Source organism: Pogona vitticeps, chromosome 2 (assembly GCF_051106095.1).
Source record: "Pogona vitticeps strain Pit_001003342236 chromosome 2, PviZW2.1, whole genome shotgun sequence".
Taxonomy (NCBI): Eukaryota; Metazoa; Chordata; class Lepidosauria; order Squamata; family Agamidae; genus Pogona; species Pogona vitticeps.
The window spans coordinates 183,623,547-183,651,167 of record NC_135784.1 but is presented as its reverse complement, the minus strand read 5'-3'; the positions used below and the strand labels follow the sequence as shown (position 1 = coordinate 183,651,167).

At 46.2% G+C, this 27,621-nt stretch overlaps 1 protein-coding gene across 3 annotated transcripts in view; it reads left to right on the top strand.

The window, feature by feature from the left end:
• LOC110071225 (A.superbus venom factor 1) overlaps window positions 1–27,621 on the top strand; it is a 139,371-nt gene that overhangs the window by 68,248 nt on the left and 43,502 nt on the right. For all 3 annotated transcript variants that reach the window (XM_078386612.1, XM_078386614.1, XM_078386613.1), the window contains 6 exons: window positions 1,400–1,463; window positions 2,641–2,727; window positions 3,281–3,484; window positions 14,506–14,581; window positions 15,003–15,165; window positions 25,785–25,889. In XM_078386612.1, coding sequence (XP_078242738.1) covers window positions 1,400–1,463; window positions 2,641–2,727; window positions 3,281–3,484; window positions 14,506–14,581; window positions 15,003–15,165; window positions 25,785–25,889 — 699 coding nt within the window. The remainder of the gene's footprint in view (window positions 1–1,399; window positions 1,464–2,640; window positions 2,728–3,280; window positions 3,485–14,505; window positions 14,582–15,002; window positions 15,166–25,784; window positions 25,890–27,621) is intronic.

The window sequence follows — 27,621 nt, the reverse complement described above, 5'->3', positions numbered from 1 at the left end:
CTCCATGTCCTCAGCCTCGCTCAGTTGCCTATCCCTTGGCTTCTGCACAAGCAGGTGGGATCTGCTGCTGTGGCGGGGTTTGCTGGTTGTGATTGTTCTTGTCAGGCTTGGGGACTGGGGCTTTGGCAGGGGCAAGGAGCAGGATGACTGGGGCAGGATATGGAGGGTGAGCTAGTTTATATTTTTCCTCCTAGAAACAGTGGTGATCAGCAATCATTAGAATTAAAAACTCAGTGGATGGATGCAATCAATCTTCCAGTTGATGTAATGCCTTAGGTAGCCCCATGGGAGGGGTTTTTATCTCTCCCTCTTACATCTTCTGCCCAAAGGCATTCAACGTTTATTGCTGGAAGTGGACTTTTAAAATGAACTTTATGCCAAATTCTAGTGTATGAATTGACCTTCCATGGCTTCTGGATTGTCATCTCTGGTTAACATGTTGGGATGGAGATGATGGGAGTTGCAATTCAAGGAACAAAGCAAACTGTTACTCCCAACTAGACTAGTCCTGTTGAATGCCTCTGAGATTTGCATACCTCTTGACTTAGCCTTCTGTAACTGATGCAGCCACTGTACTTATCTGGGATCAGGATTTCACTCAAGACACCCAGAAAGTGGGAATACAGAACTAAACAAATGGGAGCTGCTGGCAAACACTTTGCACATTCCAGTTACTGAATGGTAGATTTAGTCTCCTTTGCTTGAATAACTGCAGTGTAACCTTATGTTTGCAAATGCTGTGTAGTCATTATTAGCTGAAAAATCATATGAATACTGTAGTTGTACACTGGAATTAATATAAAATCTGGAACAAGATTGTGCTGTTTGTAATTAAATAATAGTAATGAAGAAAATGAAGAAGAAGCCTCAGCAGTACTCTTCCACAGTTCTTAATTAATACTTGCTGCTGGATTGTGTCCCCTGGATGGTCTGTATGTGGGATGGTGGAGTGAGATGCACTGTTTGGATCATCTTCCTTCAATACCAAAGAGCCTTAGGTCATCCTTCTAACGTGGAAACTGTTTCATAAGGACTAGAGAGAATTTCGAAAAGCTGTTTCCTGTCTTCATGGTTTCTCTTAGTATACCAGAACATTGATGGTAAAACGCCAGGGATGTGTGACTGGAGACTTTGGGGATGTCCAAGCCCATAAAGGGGTCCTACGTGTAGATGCCTCCCACCTAAAGAGGAGAGATTCTTAGCTGTGATGATGTAGCTACTGTAATCTGTGGGTCTAAGCTAAACCTTCGTCACCCTCAGGCATGAATACATTACTGAACTACATTGCATTTGTGCCAGAAAGTCCACCCGATGTCATTCTGAGTTGTTCTTTCCTGCCTCTTTAAGTAATTTTTTTCTGTAGTCAAACTCATAATTCCTGTATGTTCTTCTTTACCAGCCTGAAGGACTGCAGAGGAAGCTTGTGACGGTCATTGAACTGGATCCAGCTACACAAGGAAAAGGCAAGTAGTACCTTTAATCTGTATCCTTCTCCTGTGCTTCCCTTTGTTGCTCCCTCAGGAGTAGCCATGTTAGTCTCTTGCAGCAAAAGCAACACAGAGTTCTTCAGCTCCTCAAAGACTATGAAGCTCCATTTGGCATAAGGTTCCATGGACAGCAGGGCACGTCTTCTCCAGGTATAGTCTGGTTCCTGTGTCTGTATCTTTGTTGCGAGGTGCGTCGTTGCTGGTGAGTATTCTTCTCGGGTTGTCTGTACAGCCAGAGGTGTTAACAAGGAAGTGCTGCTGGTTGTGACCTACATTTTCCAGTTAAAACCACTCAGATGCTTCACTGGCAACCATTCTGGACAGTGATAATTCCCTGGCCTCCCTGGATGGAAGGCCTATACTTGGATGTAGACTGAAATACTAACTCCCCCACCCCCGTCTTCATTGGAAAAACTATTAAAGGACCCAATCATGTAGTCCACAACATCTGGGCCATGTACACCGGCTCATCCTTATAGGTGATGCTTGCCATCTTTTGCCACTAATCTCCTACAACATTTTACAAAGAATAAATCTCTATGCTAAACAGAAAATGGACTCAGAGCCAGCATTATGAGCAGTAACACTGAGAAAACAGTGAGATAACATTTAGAACTCCCTGAAAACACTGCCTGAAATTCTCTTGGTGCACTTGGACAATCATGTTAAATTTTGGAAGTGAAAAACCATAAGTTAAGAAATCTCCGCAGGCATTTTCTGTTGCGTAGTGAGACAGACAACTCAGTGTGCCACAGATATGGTCTATGGAGATTTCTTAACTTATGACACTTTGCTTCTGAAAGTCACATCATTTGTGTAGCTGTCGAACAAGATTCCAGCCACTGTTTCTGACCTCTGGGTCACCACCATTAAACTTTCTTTTTTCATTTATTGGTATCAGAATGTTGCACAATTTAAAATTATGGATTGTATGAAATTTAAAGTTCAAAGAAATTTAAAATGTTAAAATGAATAGACTATTATTGATCAGACATGGGCTACTTCAATAGCATTATCTCAGCCATTTACTATATCTTCCTTTGTACATATGGTGGAGCAGAAATTGCATCCTCATAAATGCTGCATTGTTTCTCCATAAAGCAGTGCTAAAGGGCTTTGTTGTGTTCCCTTTTTGTATTCTTTTTTTCCCCAGGAGGAGTTCAAAAAGTGGAAGTCAAAGCCAAGGATTTAGATGATATTGTTCTTGGCACAGAACCTGAGACCCAAATTAGTCTCCAAGGCAAGTGCTTTTTCCTTTAAAGTGCAGAACTCTAGGACTGTGGGTGTCAGCAGGATCAAAGAACACCTCCAGGTCAACTGGGGCAGCAATGTTTCCTGCAACTCAGTGCATTGAGTGCAAAGATGGACAAAAGCACTCCCACAGGTACAGTGACCCCAGAGTTTGGAAAAATACTTTTTGGACTTTTTTGTGAGTGTGCGCACCATCAAGTCTTCTGGTGACTATTTTCTGAGTTTTCTAGGTACTCGGAAGTAATGTACCATTTCCTTCCTCTGGAGATATTCTGGGACTGCACAGTTTTCCCAAGGCCATACAGGCTGGTTCTTCTGGGAAGGACCATGGGGAATTGAACTCCTAACCTCTGCAGCCGGTTTCCCAACTCACTGAACTATCCAACTGGATTTTTGGGGGGGGGTGCGGAGGGACTGCAGCTTCCTAAATTTACTAGCCACGCTGTGTGATTTGTGGACATCATAGTAGAAATACAAGATCAGATTTTTTTTCCCTTTCTGCACCCAAATTGACATCTTAGCATCTCTGTGTGTGTGATTAGGCAACCCTGTGACTCATATTGTTGAAGACTTAATTGATGGGACCAAACTGCAACATCTCATCATAACCCCTTCTGGCAACGGGGAGGAGAATATGATGAGAATGACACCGACGGTTATCGCCACCCACTATCTTGACACCACAGGCCAGTGGGAGAAGATTGGGGTGGATCGGAGAAGTCATGCACTCAGCCAGATCATGAAAGGTAAGGCAAGCAGTCATTCAGGGCTTGTTCTTCCACCAACTGATGCAATATGTCTGTTGATTCATTCATCCTATATTTTGGCTGAATTTAGGGCCCAGATGAAGGATGCTGAAACAGTCTGACTGACTGGAACAGCTCAAATTCTTTCATGATGGGCACTTCATAATTCCGTTGCAGTGATGTGGTGACAAACTCTGAAGATCAAACTATGTAGTATAACTAGCATGTACTGTATTTAGAAGGATTGCTGTCTCAAATAATAAAACATGTCTGTCATTGTACTTTTCTCACATATATATTAGATTTAGCAGGCACTGTGGTCTTATTTGTCCCTGGAAGATAAGAGGCATCTGAGTACTTTTAAATTCTTCTTTGTGATCTCTGTGAATGCACACAGATGTGTTAACTTCCACACATGTGTGAGTCCTTGGAACCTTCCAGAGCATAGATAAGGAGAGATTGTTAGATGCCCCATCCTCCCACATTGCTTCTTGGAGCCTCTGTCCTCCCTCAATTCCTTTTTGCCACTGCCTAATATGCAGTGATGCCCACCACTGTGGGCTAAACCGCATAAGCCTCTGTGCTGCAGGGTCAGAAGACCAGCAGTCGTAAGATCAAATCCACGCGACGGAGTGAGCTCCCATCGCTTTGTCCCAGTTCCTCGCCAACCTAGCATGCAAATCCCTCGGTGGGAAGGTAAAACGGTGTTCTTCTTCGTGGTCTCTGTGAAATCACACTAATGGGTTAATCTGCACTTGCGCAGAAGGCCTCGGAACATTCTATAGCTTAAAGTAACACTTTTGGCTCCGCCCCCCAGGACCTCATGGTCCGCCCGCCCTAACAGCCACTCAGTTCCATTTTTTCCACTGCTGCAGTTAGGTCTCCTAGCTAGAGCTCCGTGAAATAGTGGAAAGATCTGGAAGATTCTTAGATTTGGCTCCGTTTTTCATTCATCAAGGGAAGTACTTTACTTTATCTTATTATTAGGGGAGTTTTTGGACTTTGTGTGAGGGGTTTCCCTCTCTCCCCTACTTTTTCCCCCTTATTTTTCTGAGACTGTTTTTCCCGCCTTTTTTCTTTTATGGCCTCCAAGGCACCTTCTTCACCGAAAGTTACTTTAAAAGCTGTGCCGCCTGTTCTAAAAAGATCCCATCGACAGACGGCCATCGTTATTGTTTATTTTGCCTTGGGGAGTCACACGTCCCCCAGACCTGCCGCCATTGTGAAAGGTTTACTCGGCAGGGCTTGAGACTTAGAGAGCAACGTCTTCGGGCAGCGCTTTGGGAGAAATCCCTAACTGCACCTACTATGGCGACTACCTCTGCGCCTGCAGATTCGGGTCCTTTACCCGGCCCTAAGACCAAGGGCAATAGTAAGCCGACTACGTCTACCAAGAAGGCTTCCAAAAAATCCAAGCCTCCTAAAAGTCAGGCCACGGCCGCCATTCCTCCTCCGCCCTCCCCTGCGGCCACGCCTCAACTCCAACCGTCGCCCTCCTTGCCTGCTCTTACCCCTCAATCTCCTATTGAAATTCCGTCGCAGGCCTCGTCGCCAGCTTCTTCCCCAGCCTCATTACCACCGCCAGTCGATACGCCGGATATGCCTCTCTTCCCATCCCCTCAGAGGAAGAGAAAGGCTAAAACGAGGCATTTGGAAACAGCCTCTGGAGATTCCCGGTCTCCGAGCCCCTCGGGACCGAAGGTCTCCCCCCACGGGGCTGGACATGTTCGCCCCAAGAAACCTAAGAGGCATGGGACTATGGAAGACAGAGCCGCTCCACTTAAACTCTCTAAGGGTTACTTGAAGAAATGGCGGAAACAGATGCAAAAGCTTTATGACCCGCGGCTTCTATACAGCCTGGCTGTGTGGAGTTCCTCGTCAGACTCCTCTTCCTCTTCATCGGATTCCTCCGATTTCTCGGTACTGTCGGTACCGTCAGCCCGCGATACCGAGGGAGACAGACACCGGCACGCCCCGTCGGTGCCAGCAAACACGGGTCCGAAAACACACGTGTAAGCCTGAACAGAGAGCAATCAGGAGTTTGCACATGCTAAAATGGGCTGAGTGAGTCCAAACTCAGCTAGCCTTGATACAACACTCCTTCTCGCAGGTCTGCCCACATAAGAACACCCTGGTACTCTTAGATATTATTATGAAAAGGTCAAGTGGGCTTTGTAGTCCTTAGACTTAACTTGCACCACTGACAGGACTCTAAGTAAGCTAGGCCGAGGCAGTACTCTCAGGTGACCCTATGACAAGTGTACTGTTCAGGAAACCAATTGAGTTTTATAATCTTTATTTTATTAAAGAATAAGCATGTTACTAAGTATCAAAGCCAAATTAAACCAAAGCAAATAAACTAGCATTGTGCTGCTTAGTTACAAAGATGTAGTGAGGCAAAGAAAACATGAAAAATAGAAAAGTGTTCAAAAACCTTACAAAAACACAAAAAGCCATTAAAAAGAATAAAAACAGTTCCAGTCCAGTAATTCATTAGTAAAACAAAATAATCCAAGTAGGTTATTAAAAGGCTATAGTCCACAGTGATCCTGTAGAACAAGAATCCTGTACTAAAAAGAAAGATTCAATAAAAGTCCCATTATCCTTAGAAAAGTCCAAGAGTATAGTCCATATGGAGTATTCCAAGAAAAGAAGTCCATAAAGAATATTCCATAGGTAACAGTCCATAGAAAATAGTCCATGCACAGTCCTTAGGAAAAATCCCATAAGTCCAAAAGTAATCCAGCAAAGCATAGGAACCAGTCCATGTAGGTAGGCCACCAGTCCGTCTCGAAAGACATTAGGGTGAGTCCCAAATAGCTGAAGAGTAGGTCACGAATGACTGAAAGGTCGGTCTTCGAAAGACAATGTCCATAGGCAAAAAGTTCCTTTTTCAAGAGTAACTGGCAAGGGCTTATCGCACCTTCCCACGATGTCATCCAATCAGAGTTCGTTACTAGGCAAACAGTCCTGTTGCATCACATGATTTCTTTCCCATACCACACCAGATGTTATTTGGGTTTACTGTGGTTTATCAAAGAGTCACAACAATTCCCATCTAATCACACCGAGTCCTTCCTCAGGCTTTCAGAATAACATCCTCTCTGCTCGCCTAGAAAACAACCTGTCAGCATAGCAAAGTTACTGTATACAAAGAAACAAGGTGGAACCTCTCTGGCTCATTTCTTAATTACAAAACCCATATGCCTTAAAAGATTTTAACTCAAAAACCCATCTCATCACAGTCGGTACCGTCATTCCCCGATACCGGGGTGAAAGGGCTTCGGTCGGTACCGGAAGAGCCCTCGTCCCTAAGGAAGTCCAAGCAACGGGCTACTACCGCGGACCGGGCGCGCCCTCCAGTTCCGATACCGAGCGGTATCCCGCGTCGTGCTACAATCGGTACCGATGTCGGTACCGCGCCATTCGGTACCGACGCTGTGCCCCCGAAACGTAAGCGTCCTCATGATCCGGTACCGTCTAAGCCACGCAAGAAGAAACGACGCCACGCTTCTTCTGATTCTGACTCCTTTCAGTTGGATCTCCTCGATACCGACACCGACCCCGATACCGGACATGGTACAGGACACGGTACCGATACCGGACCGAAGGGCAAGAAACGCCCCAAGAAAAAGGGCAAACAGATACCGGCCCCCGTTTTTCCCATGCCGGAACTCCCATTCCCCCCATCCCTACCTTCTGACCATCCCGACGATTCATCATCGGAAGACTCATTTTCGGATGCATCTGCTCCTAATGATAACACTCCAGACTCTGCCATTATCGATAAGAACCCGGTTTCTCCCGCAGCCGATTTTCCCAGCTATTCCCAATTAATACATAGAATAGCCTGCGCCTTGGAACTTCCTGTCGAGAGACCACCAGAAATGGTCCCCGACAAGGTTTATGGCGACATAGATGAGGATCAGAACCTGCCCATGCGTCTGGCGTTCATTCCGTCGCTACTACGAACCCTTAAACAGCCTTGGGACAAACCTTGTTCTACCCCCCAAATGTCCAGACGGGTAGAAAATTTGTACCGGATTCAGGGATCTGAGCTGGACTTCCTTGTAAAGCATCCCGCCCCTAATTCCCTGATCGTGGACGTCGCCCAGTCTAAGTTCCGGCCTGCATCAGCCGCATCCCCGAATAACAAGGATGGGAGGAAAATGGACATATTTGGCCGGCGTTCATATGCCTTTTCATCTCTAATTGTGAGGGCTGCTAATTATGTGGCCGCCATGGCGGCATACCACCAACACTTATGGGACTTGGCCTTACCATCCTTACAAGCTGCACCTGATGAGCTGCAACCTAGGGGCCTCTCTCTTCATCAGGAGGCCTCACAACTCATTCGTCAGGAACGGGTCACGGTCCGTCATATTTTGGATGCTGCGTCGCATAATCTAATGACGGGTGTCGCCATGAGGAGGCAGGCATGGCTTAAATCTGCGGCGATTCCTGAAGATTCTAAGGCCCGTATCCTTGACCTCCCCTTTGACGGTTCGGGTCTCTTTGACCCTAAAACGGACGAGATTCTGAAGGGTCTCCATGAGGCTAAAAAGGCTGCCAGATCCTATGCCGCTCAGCCATTCTACAAACAACGCTACCCATGGAAGTGTCCATCCTTCTACCCAACTACGCAACCAGGGAGATCCTATCCTTCCAAACAGAGGTACTCTCCCTCTTCCGGCTACACCACTAGACATGACCAACGACACAAGATACGTTCTTCCTTCAAAAAGGTCGACCGCAAGAACAAACAGGGCCTTTGACTGCTCTACAGGCATTTCTTCTCCTTCCTGCGCCACCCGCTTGTCTCCTTTCCTCTCCAATTGGTCTATCATCACTTCAGACAAGTGGGTCCTTTCTATCATCGCAAACGGTTATGCGATAGAATTTTTAGAAACACCTCCCTCCCGCCTGGTCCTCACCCCCCGTCCGATCCCCTAAAGCAAGAAGTAGCCACCCTGTTGCGAAAGCACGCAATAACCAGGGTGTTCCCAAATCCTGCCAATCCTGGTTTTTTCTCCAGGTATTTTGTAGTGCCAAAGAGGGACGACTCCTTTCGTCCTATTTTAGACCTCAGGCGCCTCAACAAGTTCATCGTCTATCGCCGTTTCCGGATGGTAACCTTGGAGAGAATTCTACCCCTCCTGCGACAAGGCGACTGGTTCGTGGTCATAGACCTCAGCGACGCCTATTTCCACATAAACATAAGACACGATCATCGTCACTTCCTGCGTTTTTCGCTGGGATCAAAGTGCTACGAATTCTCCGCTCTGCCTTTTGGACTTTCCACCGCGCCCAGAGTCTTTACGAAATGTATGGCCCCGGTGGCAGCTTTCCTGAGAACCAAGGGCATAGCCATCTTTCCATACATAGACGACTGGCTACTGGTTGCACACTCCAAGCTTCAGGCAGAACGTCACACTCTTACCGTCCTCCGCCTCCTCAAGACTCTTGGACTGCAGGTAAACTACAAGAAGTCTGTCCTTGTCCCTTCGCTGGTTGCTACTTACATAGGCGCCACCCTAGACGCTCGGGCCGGGCGGGCGTTCATGCCTCAGGAGAGAGCGCAAAAGATGGCTGTTCTCATCGAGAAATTTCGCCCGCTTCATCATGTCATCTCTCACACTGCTCAGAAGCTGTTGGGCCTGATGGCCTCCACCACTTCAGTCATCCCTCATGTGAGGCTCAAACTTCGTTCGCTACAGGTGTGGCTCCTGTCACTTTTCGACCCTCTCTGGGACTCCCCCATGAAGAAACTCTTGGTGTCAAAGGAGTTGTCAGAGCAACTGAAGTGGTGGGTCAACCCGGGCAATCTGTTCATGGGACGCCCGTTTGCCCCTATTGTCCTACGAACTCGCATCACGACGGACGCCAGCGACATTGGCTGGGGTGCTCACTGTTGCGGCCTGCAAGTCCACGATCGATGGTCTCCAAAGGAGCTTGCCTTGCACATCAACAATCGAGAACTCCTAGCCATCTTCAAGGCCTGCCGGGCGTTTCTGCCCATTATCAAGGGCACAGCTCTTCAAGTAGTCTCGGACAACACGACGGCTGTCGCGTATGTCAACAAACAGGGAGGTACTCACTCTTTCTCCCTCCTGTATCTTGCTGTCCAGCTATGGGAGTGGTGTCTCCAACATCATGTCTTTCCATCCGCTGTATACATTTCCACTCACAACAACATACTTGCGGATCGGCTCAGCAGGACTGCTGTCACCATGCACGAATGGGTGCTGGACCAGGCGGTGTTCCTAATACTCTGCGAGCGATGGGGAACCCTTATGGTGGATGCTTTCGCCACCCACCTCAACACCAAATGCCCCATCTTCCTCTCCAGGGGCGGTCACGGTCCGAACTCGCATGGCGACGCTCTGATGGTGGCGTGGAGCAACCACTTTCTTTACATGTTTCCACCGTTTCCCCTCCTACTGAGAACACTGGTGAAGGTTTGCGACGACAATGCGAACGCCATTCTGATTGCTCCATTCTGGCCACGCCAACCGTGGTTCGCGAGGCTCATCTCGAGGGCGACAGAGTACGTCAGGCTACCTTACCTTCCTCATATGCTGACCCAGAACGAAGGGACAACTTACCACCCGGATGTGCAGTCGCTCCACCTCACCGCCTGGAGGATAGTCCCACGGTAGCTCACGTCCTCGCCCATTGTCGTAAACCGTCCACTGATACCCTGTACGAGAGCAAGTGGAAGGCCTTTCTGAAGTTCACCACTTCTCGTCGACTGCCCGCGTCGCCTACTACGCTCCATGCTGTTCTACAGTTTCTGGCTTACCTTTTCCAGATGAACCTTTCTCATTCGACTCTCAAAGTTTACCTCTCCGCCATCATAGCCCATCAACCACCGGAGACGGATAGTGCTCTTCTATTCAGACATACGAAGATAAAACGTTTTCTTCGAGGGGTTGTACGCCTTCGTCCACCTACAATCAATCCAATTCCTCAGTGGTCCCTTCATACAGTCTTAAACTGTCTCTCAAAACCACCATTTGAACCACTTGCTACGGTTTCGGAACGCCTCCTTACCCTTAAGGTGGTTTTCTTGGTCGCTATTACATCGGCCAGAAGGGCCTCAGAATTGGCTGCCTTGAGGACCGACCCACCTTTCTTACAATTTTTCCGAGACAAGGTGGTCTTGTACCCTGACGTGTCCTTTTTACCCAAAGTCACCACGGACTTTCATGTTAAACAACCTATAATCCTACCAACCTTTTTTCCCCAACTTTCTTCTCCGGTTGAGAAATCTCTTCATCTACTCGACGTCCGTCGGGCGTTAGCCTTTTATGTTCAAAGGACTTCCTCGTTTCGTCTCCCCAAGCACCTGTTTGTCTCTCATCAGCAACCCCATAGGGGTCGAGAAGTGTCTCCACAAACTGTGTCCAGATGGATAGTTCAGGTCATCCGCCTGGCCTATGAACTGGCTAAGAAGCCTCTCCCGGCGTCTGTTAAAGCCCATTCTACTAGGGCTGTTGCGGCCTCCACAGCCTTTCTCCGTGGAGTCCCCTTACAGGACGTTTGTAAAGCCGCCACGTGGTCCACGCCTTCCACGTTTGCATCTCACTACAGACTCGACCTGCGAGCCAAGGAGGATGCGAGGTTTGGTCGGGCTGTCCTGTCGGCTGTGCTGCCGTGACGTTTCCCTCCTCCTTTCAGAGGTAAGCTTGCTAGTCACCCATTAGTGTGATTTCACAGAGACCACGAAGAAGAAAAAGAGGTTACTTACCTGTAACTTTGGTTCTTCGAGTGGTTCTCTGTGAATTCACACGGCCCCCCGTCCTCCCCACTTTCCGTCACGGCTGTCTCGCCTTTAGAACAGCAGCGGAATTTGGGAAACTGAGTGGCTGTTAGGGCGGGCGGACCATGAGGTCCTGGGGGGCGGAGCCAAAAGTGTTACTTTAAGCTCTAGAATGTTCCGAGGCCTTCTGCGCAAGCGCAGATTAACCCATTAGTGTGAATTCACAGAGAACCACTCGAAGAACCAAAGTTACAGGTAAGTAACCTCTTTTTCCCTAGTCACGCTGGCCACGTGGCAACGGAAACAGTCTTCAGACAAGCACTGGCTCTACAGCTTGGAGATGGGGATGAGCACCGCCCCCTAGAGTCGGACACAACTGGACTAAAAATGTCAAGGGGAACCTTTACCTTTACCTAATAAGCATCTCAGGAACTTTCTTGATCTTACTGCATTCTTGTTACTTACTTCTCTCTCTGTGAGTGTTCTTGTGGTGGTTCAGTTGAGGGCTTAGCTGAGACCAGGATGTTTGAAGGGAATCATTCAGAGACTGCAGCTGAAAGCGATGGCTAATCACCACAGCTCCATATAGGTTTGGTTCTTGTGCTGAATCAATGCAGGAAGCAATTGTTGTTTTCTCCTCACAAGCCATTTATGGCCTTGAAAGGACGTTTCAAGAATTGCCAGAGCTGTTGGAATAAACTTCCCTGTTGGACTGTCATTCACTTTGCTTATTTTATTTGGGGGAACACCATGTTAAGGGCCAAATTCCGTTTCCTAATTTGGTCTCCGGCAAAGGGATCAGGCAAGATGCAAACAGCTGAACCAAAGTTCACTTTTATTGAAAGCAATACAGTGGACCCTTGACTTACAGACAGCTTGACTTACAGACTTTTTGAGTTACAGACTTCTCTGGCCGCAAAATTTAGATTTGACTTGCCGCCTGAGAATTGACTTACAGACCAGAAAAAAACCAAAATGGAACAAAAACGGCCTGTTATGGGATTAATCGGTTTTCAATGCACTGTAGGTCAATGGAGACTTGACCTACAGACTTTTTTACTTGAGAACCGCCTTCCATTACGGATTAAGTTCTCAAGTCAAGACCCCACTGTACAAAGTCAGCTGGGACTTCTCTGAAAAGCAGAGAAGGCCCTGAAAATACAGTGTACAGTGGTGCCTCGCATAACGATGTTAATTGGTTCCAGAAAAAAAAACGTTATGTGAAAACATCATTATGTGAAGCACCATTTCCCATAGGAATGCATTGAAAACCAGTTAATCCGTTCCAATTGGAACGGATTATCCGGTTTTCTCTCTCCCCCCGCGGCTTGGATCTTACCCACGGCGGCTACCTCAGCCATGGCTGGACTCCCTAGAGTCCGGCCATGGCTGGGGTAGCCGCCGCGGCTCGGATCCAAGCCCCGCGCTCAGCTGGGGGAAAATGTCGGCAGTGGGCTGCGGCCTCGGAAGGACCCTGAAGCCACCGTCCCCTGCCGACAATTCCCTTCCGAGCTCCGGGGACAGGCTGGGGGGTGGATCGGGAAGCTTGAAGCCTCCCAGCGCTGCTTACCCAGGTCGTTCCCGGACTTCCAGAAGTCCCGGAACAGCCTAGGTAAGCAGCGCGGAGAGGCTTCAAGCTCCCCGATTCACCCCCCAGCCTGTCCCCGATGCTTGAAGCCTCCCCGCGCCGCCTACCCAGCCCGTTCTCGGACACCTAGGTGTCCGAGAACAGCCTGGGTAGGCAGCGGGGGAGGCTACCGGCATCGGAGACAGGCTGGGGGGTGGACCGGGGAGCTTGAAGCCTCTCCGCGCCGCCTACCCCGGCCGTTCCCGGACTTCTGGAAGTCCGGGAACGACCTGGGTAAGCAGCGCTGGGAGGCTTCAAGCTTCCCGATCCACCCCCCAGCCTGTCCCCGCCGCTTAAAGCCTCCTTGTGCCGCCTACCCAGCCCGTTCTCGGACACCTAGGTGTCCGAGAACGGGCTGGGTAGGCGGCGGGGGAGGCTACCGGCATCGGAGAACAGGCTGGGGGGTGGACCGGGGAGCTTGAAGCCTCTCCGCGCCGCCTACCCCGGCCGTTCCTGGACTTCTGGAAGTCCGAGAACAGCCTGGGTAGGCGGCGCGGAGAGGCTTCAAGCTCCCCGGTCCACCCCCCAGCCTGTCCCCGGAGCTCGGAAGGGAATTGTCGGCAGGGGACGGTGGCTTCGGGGTCCTTCCGAGGCCGCAGCCCACTGTCGACATTTTCCCCCAGCTGAGCAGTGGGGCTTCAAAGCTCCCGCCGCTCAGCTGGGGGAAAATGGTGCCTATGGGGAAAAATCGCAAAGCGATTTTCCCCATAGGCAAGATCGTTGTGCGATCGCAAAAGCGATGGCAACAAAGCCATCGCTATGTGATTTTTTCGTTAAACGGGGCACTCGTTAAGCGAGGCACCACTGTACATATATTTTATAACATAACAAACAAAGAGCCATAAAGTTCTATGATGCTGTTGGTCAGCATTATGCTAAAATTTGGATTCTCAACCTAATTGGGCAATGGTGCCAAGGATTACAAAATTATTGGTTCCCTATAGGTATACGTAAGATGTCCCAGTTCCTCTTTGGCCTGCCTCAGGGAGGAAAAGCCCTGCTGACGATTCCTTAGTGAATGTCAGTTGGTGTCGCCTGACTGAGCAACTGGCTCGAGTGAAAAGTAGAGTCTTCAGGGAAATGGAAACATGGAATGAGAAAAAAAAATCATACCAAAACCAAGTTGAAATGTAATGCTTTGGCAGTGTGAGTGCGTAATCTTACCCTTCTAGGACCCATCCCAGGCCAAATTTGCTTCGAAAATGGAGGAGGGGGAAATAGCAAATTCCCATTTTGCAAATTACATTTTTAGTTTTATGGGGGGAGGGGCTGAGGGGATGTGTTTGCCCTGCATCCTATTTCTTTAGGAAAATTACCACTCCTATGGGGTTTCCAAAAATACCTTTGTTTAAAACCTCCTAATCTTATCAGCTATGGGAGACCTAGCTTTATGGTACTGAGGACATCACAAAACCTACAGGCTCCCCTTTGCACCCCTCCCTGCAGTGGAAAGGAAACATGAGATGAGATAGGGCAGCATTAGAAGGAGGGCAAGCACTTTCTTGTGTGTTTGTCTGTGTGTGAGTGAGAGAGAGAGACTTGTGCTGTTGTCTCTGCCTTTCTGGAGGAACATGTGCTTTTTTTAATGAGCTGCCCTAGTATTTCACAGCTTTCCTTGTTCTCCTGTTTTAGGATACACACAGCAGTTGACGTATAAGAAACGTGATCATTCATATGCTGCATTTCCAGATGGCACGTCTAGTACGTGGTAAGACCAATATTGCTCTGAAGGAGTCTGAATCAGGAACCTCCCTTCACATCTTCCTGCTTCCTGTTCAGCACCAGCCCTCATGAAGGTCCCACCTATATGTACTATTGTGATTTGGTGCCCAGCACATACTATTCCTCAAAGTTGACCCACTAGTACTCTAATGCTTTGGGTCATTCTCCATCTTCCTGAACCCTTTCCCCCATCCAACCCCACTCAGTGTTAGTGAAGAGATGATGGTGCCTATTTTCACCTTTACGGTTCCCGATCTTGTTGAAAACACTGGTGGTTTGAACCTGGCGGTTCTTCTCCTTTCTTGTGTGACTACTGAAACCCCCTCCTTGCAAACAAGGTGAAGTGTGCAGCCAGTTATATTAAGGTCTATTGAGATGGTTGGGCTGATCCTTTATGTTCTTTGCAGGCTAACAGCATACGTGGTAAAGGTCTTTGCCATGGCTTCTAAGTTTGTAAATACCATCAGCATCGACCTCCTCTGTGGAGGGGTGAAGTGGCTGATGCTGAAGAGGCAAAAACCAGTTGGAGCTTTCCAAGAAGATGCCCCTGTGATCCATGGAAATATGACGGTATGCTTCCCCCCCCCTGCTCTGAATGGTGTTTCTTGTGAAAAATCCAGAGGTTTTCACAGTGAAGAAGACCATAAACACAGGAATTCATTTGCAAAATGCATGGTAGCCAGTGGGGCACAAGGGGCAAACATAGGTTAAGGATGGCAATATGAATAGTAGGAGACTCCAGAGCTTGGAGAAGTTACCTTTTTTGGACTAAAACTCCCAACATTTCCCAGCCAGCATGGGGAGATTCTGACAAAAATGTAACTTTTCCATTCTCTGGGAGGTTCTAATGGCAAGGAGGAGTCAACATGAGACTGATTTGAACAGGATTTTTCTAAACAGAAAAAGACAGTAGATCTCAAAAAGGAGGAGAATGTGATGACCAAAAGGGGAAAGGTGATTGTAGGGAGTGGAATGACAGAAGACAAAAGAGATGACAGTAGGTGGGATTCTGGAGTACAGGGGCAGCAATGCTTAGAGAGGAGGGAGACCACAGCTCAGTGGTAGGATGACACCTGGGCTAGATAGAAGAAGTTGCCTTACACTGAGCCAAACCATGGGTCCATCAGGTTAGTACTGCATTGTGCAATCTGATTGGCAGCAGCTCTCCAGGGCATTTCAGGCAAGATTAGTCTTCAATCAATCACAAACCTTTATTGGCATTAAAACCAGTAACCATACAATCAAGATTATACTTTCCACTGCAATAAGATAAATATGGTCAAGTTACATCAAGGTACATAGCGTAATCCATGTATCAGTTTATGAAATTTCCGTATTACGTAACGTCCCAGAGGATGCATTCATTTCGAGATACGCCTGTACAATAACATAACACACCAACACCCTTTCGGAAAGAAAAGACCCAACTTGATTGGTTACAAGAGCCGCTTTTCTGGCTGAGCACTGGGAATGGATCCAGTGCATCAAGAAATCAAAGTTCCTCTAGATGGCATCACCCATTAGTGGTTCACTGAGGGTTAGCAGGGATGACAGTGGCAAGGAGGCCATGTGGGTGTACATTACTCTGTGGTTCCATGTCACCTGAGGACAGAGGCAGGTCCCTAGCCCCCAAACTAGGCCAGACCATGCCCCATCCCCTGCCCAATCCCCTGCTTGCCTTAAGGGGATCCCTTAATACCCAGAGGCAACAGGTCCTTTCTGCCACCCCTAACACCACCTGGATCAACTCCTAATGATACTCTGTTACGATCACCCTGCACAATTTTACCCACAGAAACCAACACCTCCAAATTAACAAACAAGGAGGGAGGGAAGACCAACGAGCCACAGAGAGTTCCTGATTTAATGCTAGAGAGGCAGACTTGAGTGAAAACGTCATCACTCAGGGCCTACATTGGTGTATTGCTGCTAGGCAATGGGAGAATGCAGCGTAGGCATCCTCCAATCCTCCCCTGCACCAGGAGGACCCTTGTGGCCATTGCCATTAAACCACCTGAGTGACCAGCCTGCAGCATGGCCACAAATGGGTGGCCTGGTAAGCCGAGTCCCTTATTCTCTGATGTTCTCAAGGACTAAGAAGCCCATCCCTACATAAGCTTCTGAATGCATTCAGAGTAAGATTGTGGTTATATTAAATAGCATCATGATGGTTGGAGAGAATGTTGAGATTTTACTTGTGTGAGAAAAAAAGTAGCTCAGGAAGCACTATGGAAAAGTGTCACATTTAGGAGCAAAAGAAGGAGACACTATTCACCAGTGCAACTGCAAAACCAATTTCAGTTTCTTGAAGTTTGCCATACAGCAGACAGAGAAAGACATATGGGAGGGAACCCCACAGGAGGACATGAGAGAGGTTGAATTTGGCAGAGCCCAGTCACTGATCCCACACCCCACAAAAATAATAAGAGAAGAGTGGTTGTAGTAGGAGACTCCCTATTGTGTGAATTGAAACTGAAATAGGCTGGGAAAATCCAAGGACCCACCAGGTATGTTGTCTCCCTGGAGCAAGGTTTAGGAATGGATGTGATGCCATTACTCAAAAAACCAACAAAACAACCAATCAACCCCACAGATGCTTCTCTCTCTCTCTTCTTATCTACTTGAGAACAAATGACACAGCAAGAGAGCTATGAAGAAATTACATCAGACTTTGAAGCTCTCAGAAGGAAACTCAAGGACTCTGGGGTCGAGATAAACTTCTCGTTCATATTACCAGTACTCAGAAGAGGAACAGAAAGGGAAAGGGAAATACGTCAGGTGGATGGCTGGGTATGAAGGTGGTACTGATGTGACAGATTTGGATTTTGGGACTACAGGCTAAGCTTTCTTGAAGATGGGCTGTGATGGGTTGCACCTCAGAAGAACTGGGAAGAATGTGTTTGGCCACAGCATGAAGAATTTCCATCAGGAGGCCTTTAAACTGAATTGGAGGTGGGAGGGGTATGAAAGCTCAGTGGTAAAGATAGATGAAGGCATATATATAAAAGGAGGAACAGACTGAGCACCACTAATGGGGCCCAATAATCTTCAAAAAAGTAGGAAATAAAGCAGTCCAGAAATCACACAATCTCCGACGAATGCCAGGAATGTGGGAAACAAACAGTAAGAATTGGAAATCCTAGTTCAGGAGAGTAAATAGGACTTGATAGGGATAACTGAAATTTGATGAGATGACTCTCATGAACGGAATACAGCAATTGAAGGATTTTTTTTCAGAAAGAGAGGTGGAGTAACACTATACATAAAAAATACATATTCCTGCATACAGTAAAAATACAGGACGACAAGTTTGATTGTCTCACAGAGAGCATCTGGATTAATATAAGTGGCGGGGGGGGGGGGACCAAAAGGAACATGATAGTTGGAGACTACTACTAGCCTCTCAGGAAGAGGATGCAGATGAATATTTTGAAAAATAAATTGCAATAATATGAAAAAAAAAACACTTTGTAGTAGTACTAGGAGACTTCAGTTTTCCTGATATCTCTTTGAAGACAAATTCTGCCAAATATGGATCTTCCAAGAAATTCCTGGCTAGTATGGCTGATAATTTTCTCCAACAAAAAGTAGAGGAAGAAACCAGAGGAGTAGCTATCCTGGACTTGATCATAACCAATAGAGATATCTTGGTGGAAAAAATGCCAACAAGAGGAACTCTGAGGGAAAGTGACCATGTTCTACTCGAGTTATTGATTTCAAAAGAAGAGTGTAGCCACATGTTGATACTGAACTTTAGGAAAGCCAGTTTTAATAAATTCAGAACAAAGATAGGTGAGGTCCCATGGCAGGAAATTCTAACAATAGGAATCCAAGATGGGTGGGAGTTTCTTTAAAAAGGAAAATTTAAAGGCATAACTTCAAACAATAAAAAAGATGGAAAACAGCAGCAGCAGCAACAAAAAGATGAATGTGACTGCACAGAAAGCTCAGAAATGACATGAAAACAAAAAAGGACACATAAAGGAAGTGGAAAGAAGGCTAGGCTACAAAGAAAGAGTAAAGATTTGCAGGAGGGCAAAACCTGTGAATGGGTTGAGGTTAGCAAGACATGCAAGAAGAAACAAAAACCATTCTTCAGCTAGGTGCCTAGCGAAAAAGAGAGAGAGGGAGAGAGAGAAAAGAAACAGTGGCTCACCTACTTAATAGAGATGGGAAAATTATAAAAGACAAAAAAAATAAAGGCAGAAGTGCTCAATTCCTAGTTCAGCTAGGTCTTCTCGCAAAATACAGTCTATATTCCACCAGGCAAATGGGAAGTATAAAGAGGAGGGTATAGGATTGCAACTTGTGACTGAAAAATGCTTAAGGAATAGAACATGAAAGACACTGCAGAGTGGAACAACTAGAAAAATCGGCAGTACCTGAACACGCTCTGAAACAAGCTGGACATGAAACCACAAACACTAGCACAGCTTCAACAAAAAAATAAATAAGAAAGTCTAAAACTCAACAAAGCCTGGCTCCCAGCTCTGAAAAATACAGCTTGCAAAAAGGTCAATGAGCTCTACCCAGCCACAAGGACCAGTGATCACTGCACATAAAAGACTAGCCAATGACACCCATCAGTCACAGTGACAGATCATCTCCCCCTTGTCACAACAAAACACCCTTAACAAAAAAAATGTCCTGATCACAGGAAATACCCAATATCCTGAAAAGAACAAAAACCTGATTCCACAGCTACAAATATTCAACAACCCCACACACTACATCAGAACACAGACAGAGTTCTAGCTCCTGTCTTCTGAAGATGCCAGCTACAGACACTGGTGAAATTTTAGTACTTATCAATGGTTCTTTCCCAAATTGGGGTGAGGTGACAAGGCTCAGTCCTAGGTCCAGTGCTTTTCAGTGTTTTTATTAATGACTTGGATATGTGAGTGCATGCAATATTTAACAAATTTGCAGATAAGTGCAAAGTTCTACACCTGGTGAAAAAACCAAAGGAACTAGTACAAGATGAGGGATAACTGGCTCAGTAATATTGTGAGTGGATCCTGGAATGGTTGTAAATTACAAGCTGATCATAAGCCACGAGTTTGATGTTGCAAAAAAGGTAGATACAGTTTTAGGATACTTTAACAGAAGTAAATCAGGTTAGACGTCATGACAATACAGTCCAAGGGAGACAGAGCTCTGCTCCCCAAGACTGCTTTTCAGCCTGCTAGGGAGCCCCAAGGGTCACCCCAGAGAGGTGACAAGAGAGGGGGATACCTGTAGATGACGAAGATAACAGCAGTTGTCTTTGTTTGATCCAGGAAACTCCCCAAACCAGCAGGAGAAAAACAAGCCGCTTGCTTGCTAGCGGCTTGTTCAAGTTGTCAGCTGCCAGAGAAGTAAGCACTAAGTTCTGGACTGTTTTACATCATGTTATCAACTTGGGTGAGAATATTTATTTCTGTTTTTACTAATTCTATCAACATTCCTGGGCAAAATAAAAAATTAAAGAGTGGTGGCAAACTTTGAAATTTGTTGTTTCTAAACTGTGGAAATGGCAGTGAGCCCAGATGAAGAGCACTGGATAGCTCTGGTAGTGACCTTGGATCAGCTAAAACTTTTAAATCCTGGTTGTTTTTTCTTTGGGAGCTGCGGTTTGGATTAATTATAGACAATTAACTTTTGGACTGTAAACAGGAAACTTGATGGTAATGGTTGTTGTAGGTTTTTCGGGCTCTTTGGCTGTGTTCTGAAGGTTGTTCTTCCTAATATTTCACCAGTCTCTATGTCCGGCATCTTCAGAAGACAGCACTCTGTGCTCTGGTGTAGTTTTCTTGGGAGTGGAATATTTATGTCTATGAGATAGGCTTTTGTTCTTTTCAAGAGATGGGTGATTAGTGTGTCTTGTTATGGGTGTATTGTTGTGATAAGGAGGAGAGATTATCTGTCACTGTGATTGATGGGTGTTGTTAACTGGTGTTTTGTATGTAGTGATCCCCAGTCCTTGTGGCTGGATAGAGTTCGTTGACCTTTTGCATGCTGTATTTTTCAGAGCTAGGAGCCAAGCTTTGTTGAGTTTCAAACTTTCCTCTTTTTTGTTGAAGTTCTGCTGGTGCTTGTGGATTTCAATGGCTTCCCTGTGTAGTCTGAAATAATGATTGCTGGTGTTGTCCAGTATTTCAGTATTTTGAAATAGAATTTCATGTTCAGCTTGTCTTAGGGCAGGGGTCAGGTAACCTTTTTACCTTCCCCCCCCCAAAAAATGTATATACGCCGAAATTACTCCCTTGATTCAAAAGGAAGGAAATCATACATTACTTGAATTAAAAATATTATTGAATCTACACAGGCTGTGTACCGAACTAGCAGGATGCACCAAATTTGATAAAGATGTGCACCTTTTTTGCTGGAACACATTGCACTCCAGCCATGGTGTGGTATAGGGAGTAGTAAGGTGTCCAACGTGTCTAGCAAGTTGCATTACATTTTTGCTAGCTCTCCGAGGATTTAATCATCATCAGTGGCTGCCCGAGTGGTGCTAGCAATGACATGCTTGCTAGAGACAGCCAATGCAGAATTGGGGGGGGGCTTTCCCTACCACTGAATTGGGGGGGCTTTCCCTACCATTGAATCATTCTATGTGTGGTGTGCAAAAAAGAACAAACCAGGCTAAAGGTCATGTCACACACCCTGGTGCCACAGCCCAGTATCAAAGGACCAGTGTGCTTTTTTAAATCATCATCAATGGAAAACTCAGCAGTGGCCAGAGGATTGGAAAAGATCAGTCTACATCCTAATCCCAAAGAAGGGAAGTGCCAAAGAATGCTCCAACTGCCATACAATTGCACTCATTTCACACTCTATCAAGGTTATGCTCAAAATCCTCCAAGGCAGGCTTCAGCAGTATGTGGACCAAGAACTTCCACAAGTACAAGCTGGATTTCGAAGGGTCAGAGGAAATAAACACCAAATTGCTAATATGTGCTGGATTATGGAGAAAGCCAGAGATTTCCAGAAAAACATCTACTTCTGCTTCACTAACTATGCAAAAGCATGGCAGAAAGTGAGGAGGACTTAAAGAACCTCTTAATGAGGGTGAAAGAGGAGAGTGCAAAAAATTGTCTGAAGCTCAACATCAAAACAACTAAGATCATGGCCACTGGTCCCATCACCTCCTGGGAAATAGAAGGGGAAGAGATGGAGGCAGTGACAGATTTTACTTTCTTGGGCTCCATGATCACTGCAGATGTGGACAGCAGCCACGAAATTCAAGGATGCCTGCTTCTTGGAAGAAAAGCAATGATAAATCTAGACAGCACCTTAAAAGGCCACCCTTCTCCACCCCCACCTTAATTCAAAGTTTCTGTTTAGCTTGCCTGTTCATTTTCACAGTTTTGAGTCAGTCTCTCTCACTCACTCACTCTCTCTCACACACACATCCATCCATCCATCCACCCACCTTCCCTCCATTTTCTCCCTCCATTTTGTACATTTAAATAAGCTTGATGAAGTCCTCGGTCTCTCGCACCTTTCTTTCCTCCTTTCCCTTGCTTGCTCCTTGATCCTATCCCTCCTCCTGCTTGTTTGCAGTCATTTCTGGAGGAAGCAGTCATTCAGAAGTCCCGGATTGACTGATTGAGGGAGGGAGGGGGTAACACTCTGCTCATTGCCCCCAGGATTTTCACTTTTACCCAATTTAGGGTAATTTACCCCTGTTCTTCGACCTATGTTTTAGGGCATGTTCAGCTACTGCAGATTTTTCTGGTTATTTTAGTCTGCAATGTCTCACGTGTTCTTTGATTCTGGTGTGGATGTTTCATTTTGTGGTTCCAATGTATACCTGGCCACAACTGCAAGGTATCCAGTATTCTCCTGCAATGGTGAGGGGGTCCCTTCTGTCCTTTGCTGACAGTAACATTTGTTGTATTTTTGTGGTGGGCTTGAATACTGTTTGTAGGTTGTGTTTTTTCAGAAGTTCCCCCATGCGGTCCATGACCCCTTTGATGTATGGCAGAAATTCTTTATTTGTGGGTGGCTGTTTTTCTTCTTCAGTTTGGAGGTGTTTTCTTGGTCTGATGGCTCTTGTGATTTCATTTTTGGAGTAGCCATTTGCCTGTAGGGCCCAATTCAGATGGTTGAGTTCAGTGCTGAGAAACTGAGCTTCACAGTTCCGATTTGCACGGTCTACTAGTGTTTTGATTATGCCTCTTTTTTGCTGTGGGTGGTGGTTGGAGTTTTTGTGTAGGTACCGGTCTGTGTGGGTGGGTTTTCTGTAGACCTTGTGTCCCAGTCGGAGGTCACTTTTGCGTATGACCATGACATCTAAGAACGGGAGTTGGCCCTCTATTTTGTTTTCCATTGTGACTTGTATATTTAGGTGGATGCTGTTGAGATGGTTGAGAAAGTCTTCCAATTTTTCTGCACCGTGGCTCCAAATTGTGAAGGTGTCATCCACACATCAGAACCAGACTGTGGCTGCGAGGGGTGCTGAAGCCAGGACAAGTTTTTTGAAATGCTCCATGTAGAAGTTTGCTATAATCAGGCTGAGGGGGCTCCCCATGGCCACTCCATCTGTCTGGAAATTTGGTGGTACTTGGTCGAGATGGATTTAAAGTTAAGGGCTCTAGACCAGAGGTCGTCAATCCCCCGGTCCCTGGCCCATTGCCGATCCATGGCTTGAGCCCAACCGGGCCGTGAAGACAGACCTCCCACTATCCCACACACACACTGCCCTCCCCACAGCTGCTTTGCGCATGTGCGTGCCAGTGCCAATGTGAGCGCTCCCTCAGCCCTTCGCACAAGCGCCTGCGCATGCAAAGCAGCTGTGGGAAGGGGATTGTATGCGGGGGGAGGTCTGTCTTTGCAGCCCGGCAGTGGTGGTAGGGGGGTGGAAATGGGCAAGAGCCCGGAGGCAGAGCATGGCCGGGTGCTCTGACTGCTGGCCTCCCTGTGGGCTCCAACGAGGCTGGGGTTGGCGCTCCTTGCCGCCTTTAGCAGGCCGATGCTGCCACTGGTGCCTCCAGCTCCAGAACTGGGACCAGTGGCTGCATTTGAATTTCCCGCAGAGGAAATGTTTAGTAACATTTTTTTAAAGACTCCTAGGCTGCCGCCGCCGCTGGCACGCACTCCCTCACCCCTTCAAGCATGCACCTGCAGACATATGTGTGATGGGTGCGTGGGCAGGCAGGGGCTCCTGCGCATGCGAAAAGTGGTGGGGGAATGTGCGCCTGTGTCAGAGAGTGCGAGTACGAAGGGCCGCCCCACCTCCCTCAGAGGTTCCACCAGTCTGCACTACTAAACTTTGTTTGAATTTAGATTCTGAACTGAACTGGAAAACTTCAGAACTGGATAAACTCATTCTCTTTTTCCTTTGCCTTATGCTAGTAACCTTACAAACTGAATATAGGGCTGTGGCGATATGGTATTATTGATGTACTGATTGTAAGTGAATAACTGAGATGTGGGAAAGGCAGTGAATCAGGTTAATATAACTTTGGAGATTGATTGAATAATTGGAGGAAATTGCTCATGATGAGTTTACCAAATCTCTCTAAAATTGCCAAAAAAAACCAGCTTCTGCTTACTCCTCTGGAGCTTCCAGTTCAGTAAAACAAAGATCTATCAATGCTATACCAAGAAAAATTTCAGAAAGATTTACAGACAACTCTCCAGAATATTCAAGATACATTTTTATCGCATAAATAGGAGAAAAGGAAAAATCAAGAAGAATCAAGGAGAAATCATGAAGAAGCAAAATTTAACCAACAGAAATTGGAAGGGAAAATTGATAAGATGAATGAACAGATCTGTGTGATGAACACACAACTACATTTAGCAAAAGATCACAAAGAACCAACAAAGCATTGAAAAGCTGGAAAATAGTGCAGACCAAACAGAGAAGAGACTGGATGAGCTGAAAGAAGAAGATCACAGTTTGTTGCAGGTTAATAAAAACCTAACAGGATTGATTGCAATAATGGAGATGGAAAGAGCTTCAAACATTCTTAGACTTCAAAATATACTGAAAGACAAGGAGGATGATCAACCAGAATTGATCACAACTATTTTGGCAGATGCACTGGCAACTGAAAAAGAAGTATTGGATAATGAGATGGATCAAATGTACAGAGTTAACTCAAGCTATGCGAGTAGAAGGGACGTGGTGGCGCTGTAGGTTAAACCGCAGAAACCTCTGTGCTGCAAGTTCGGAAGACTAGCAGTCGTAAGATTGAATCCACGTGCCGGAGTGAGCTCCCGTCGCTTGTCCCAGCTCCTGCCATCCTATCAGTTTGAAAGCCTGTAAAAATATGAGTAGATAAATAGGTACCACCGCAGTGGGAAGGTAACAGCATTCCATGTCTAGTTGCGCTGATCATGTGACCATGGAAACTGTCTTTGAACAAACGCTGGCTCTATGGCTTGGAAATGGGGATGAGCACCACACCCTAGAGTCGGACATGACTGGACTAAATGTCAAGGGGAACGTTTACTTTTACCTATGCAATTAGAAACAAAACTCACCGAGAAGTACACATAAAGTTTGTGAAAAAATCAACGAGAGATGAAGTACTGAGAAGGACAAGAGAAGAACCAATTCAATACAGACAAAAGGAGATTGTGGTGCTGAAACAGTTACCTTGGAGAATAAGAGAGGTGAGGAAACAATATCAATTTCTGACTACTAAACTGAATGGAAAAGGAATGAACTTTAGATGGCTAGTATCTGAAGGGATCCTGATTAACTGGAATTCAAGAAGATTCCATCCATAAAGCAAGAAAATTCTATGAGAAACTTGTTTCTTCTTCGAAGAAGCTTACATAAGAGCTAGATAAAAATGAAGAAATAGGAAAGGGAGAGATAATATCAGAAGAGGCGGCTGAACAAAGGGAAGAAGAAAACCCAAAAAAGGACACAAAACAAACAAAAAAACAAAGAGAAACGAGAAAAACTGTGTAACAGGCAGCCCTAACCTCACCTGTCCGTCACAGCTGGGCAGTGAATCATCAGCCAATGGGGTGACGGAGGGTGGAGCTGAAGAGGGAGGAGCTGGAAGATAAAAGTATCATCTAGTTTGATCTTTATATGCTCAGGCTTTCTTTTTATATACTGCATCCCTTCTTACACTGTCAGAGCTGTGACTATCTTTGGTACTTTAAAATTACATATGAAACTGCTGCATTTACATTATATAAATAAATGTTGTTTTCTTCCCTTCTTTACTTCTTTCTAGGGAGGCTATAATAAAGGTGCGGCTGCTGAACCAGAGGTGGCATTAACAGCTTTTGTCCTGATTGCCCTGCTGGAGTCCAGAGAGATCTGCAGAAACCACATCAATGTAAGCAGCAATATATTTCAATGAGAGATACTGTAAGACAGTGGTTCTTAACCTTGGGTTACTCAGGTGTTTTTGGACTGCAACTCCCAAAAGCCTTCACAACCAGCTGTGCTGGCTGGGGTTTCTGGGAGTTGCAGTTCAAAACACCTGAGTAACACAAGGTTAATAACCACTGCTGTAAGAGACAGTTGATCATATTCTCATATCGTTTCTCCATTGCCAAGTTTTTCTTTCTGGCCTAGCAGTAAGCCTAACTTTGGCCTTCAGGACTTAAAAGAACCCAACCCATTGCATCTTAATAAAAATGGATGCCAAGAACAGCGGGATGTGCTGGACAAACATCCAAACAATATTTTAGACCTCATCCTCTTATTACCAAAAAAGCTTCCAGAACAGACCACAATGGCTCAGGATTGTAACTTCTGAGTAGGATAACCCAACCAAATTCAGATCACACATGCGGCAACATGAGATAGGTGTATCAAGTCATAAATCACTTGGAGAAACAACATTCTGATATCCATTCTGGGTGAAAAATCAGTATTGCAACAAATAGCCAGGAACAGCAATGTCCGAGTAGGCCAGAGCAACCAAATTCACCACACCACTCCCTCTTGAGAGAATAAATGGAACCAGCTACAAAACACCTCCAAGAACAGCATTCGAGTACTTATTCTGATTAGAAAATTGATATTGTGATAAACACCCCAGAATGGCTGTTGCTAAGGGGCCATTTCCAAAACATGAAATTTGGGCCCGAAACAGGTCCAGGAATGTGCTTTCAGTAATTGTTTTGTGGCTTGATACATCAGTCCCTTCTGGTCCAATGAGAGAAGTGAATCTTGTCATGCTGTCCTACTTGGAAGTTGCTATTCCAGGCTATCTTTTACAATGTAGGTCTCGTGCCTGAAATGGATACTGGAATGTGGTTCTTGAGAATGTTTCCTTGCTTGTTATATCATTCTTCCCTCATCTGATGAGAAAGATAAATATCACTGCCCCAGGCAGTTTTGTGTGATATTGTTTTTCTCTCCAGAATGGAAATGTGAGCCTGGCCCTGGCCCCCTTGCAGGGAAAGTGGGCTTTTTACCTTCCCCGAGAGCAGGCACTCACTTTCCCACATGCAATACACTTGTAGATTGGAGTGAGGCTTTAGAAGCGTCTCGCTAAGTCTGGAGGCTGGGGAATTTAAGGAGGACCAGGAGGAGAGTGAAGTGAGCAAGACTGATAAAGACACGTAGGATTCTGAAGCCCTGGCATCATAGGAGAAACCACCATTCCAAATTCTCTCCACAGAGGTTTGGGAGCAGATCTGCCATCAGGATCCCAGCACAAGACAGTGGGAGTTATTCCTGGTTTCCCCAGAGGAGGTGTCATGAGTGTAGAGGGACGAAGCCAGGTGCCGAGAGGAGATGCATTTGGCAGTTTCTGCTGAGACCGTTGGGTATTATTAGTATAGGCCACCCTTGTGGGTGGCCTATCAGAACAACAACAACAACAACAACAACAACAACAACAACAACAACAACAACAACAACAACAACAACAACAACAACAACAACAACAACAACAACAACAACAACAACAACAACAACAACAACAACAACAGCTTCTATATTTGTCAGCCATGGAGAGACACCCTTAATAATAATAGCTGTGTGCCATCAAGTCCTTTCTGGCTTACAGCAACCCATTTCATGATTTTCTAAGTAGAGAGTACTTGGATGAGGTT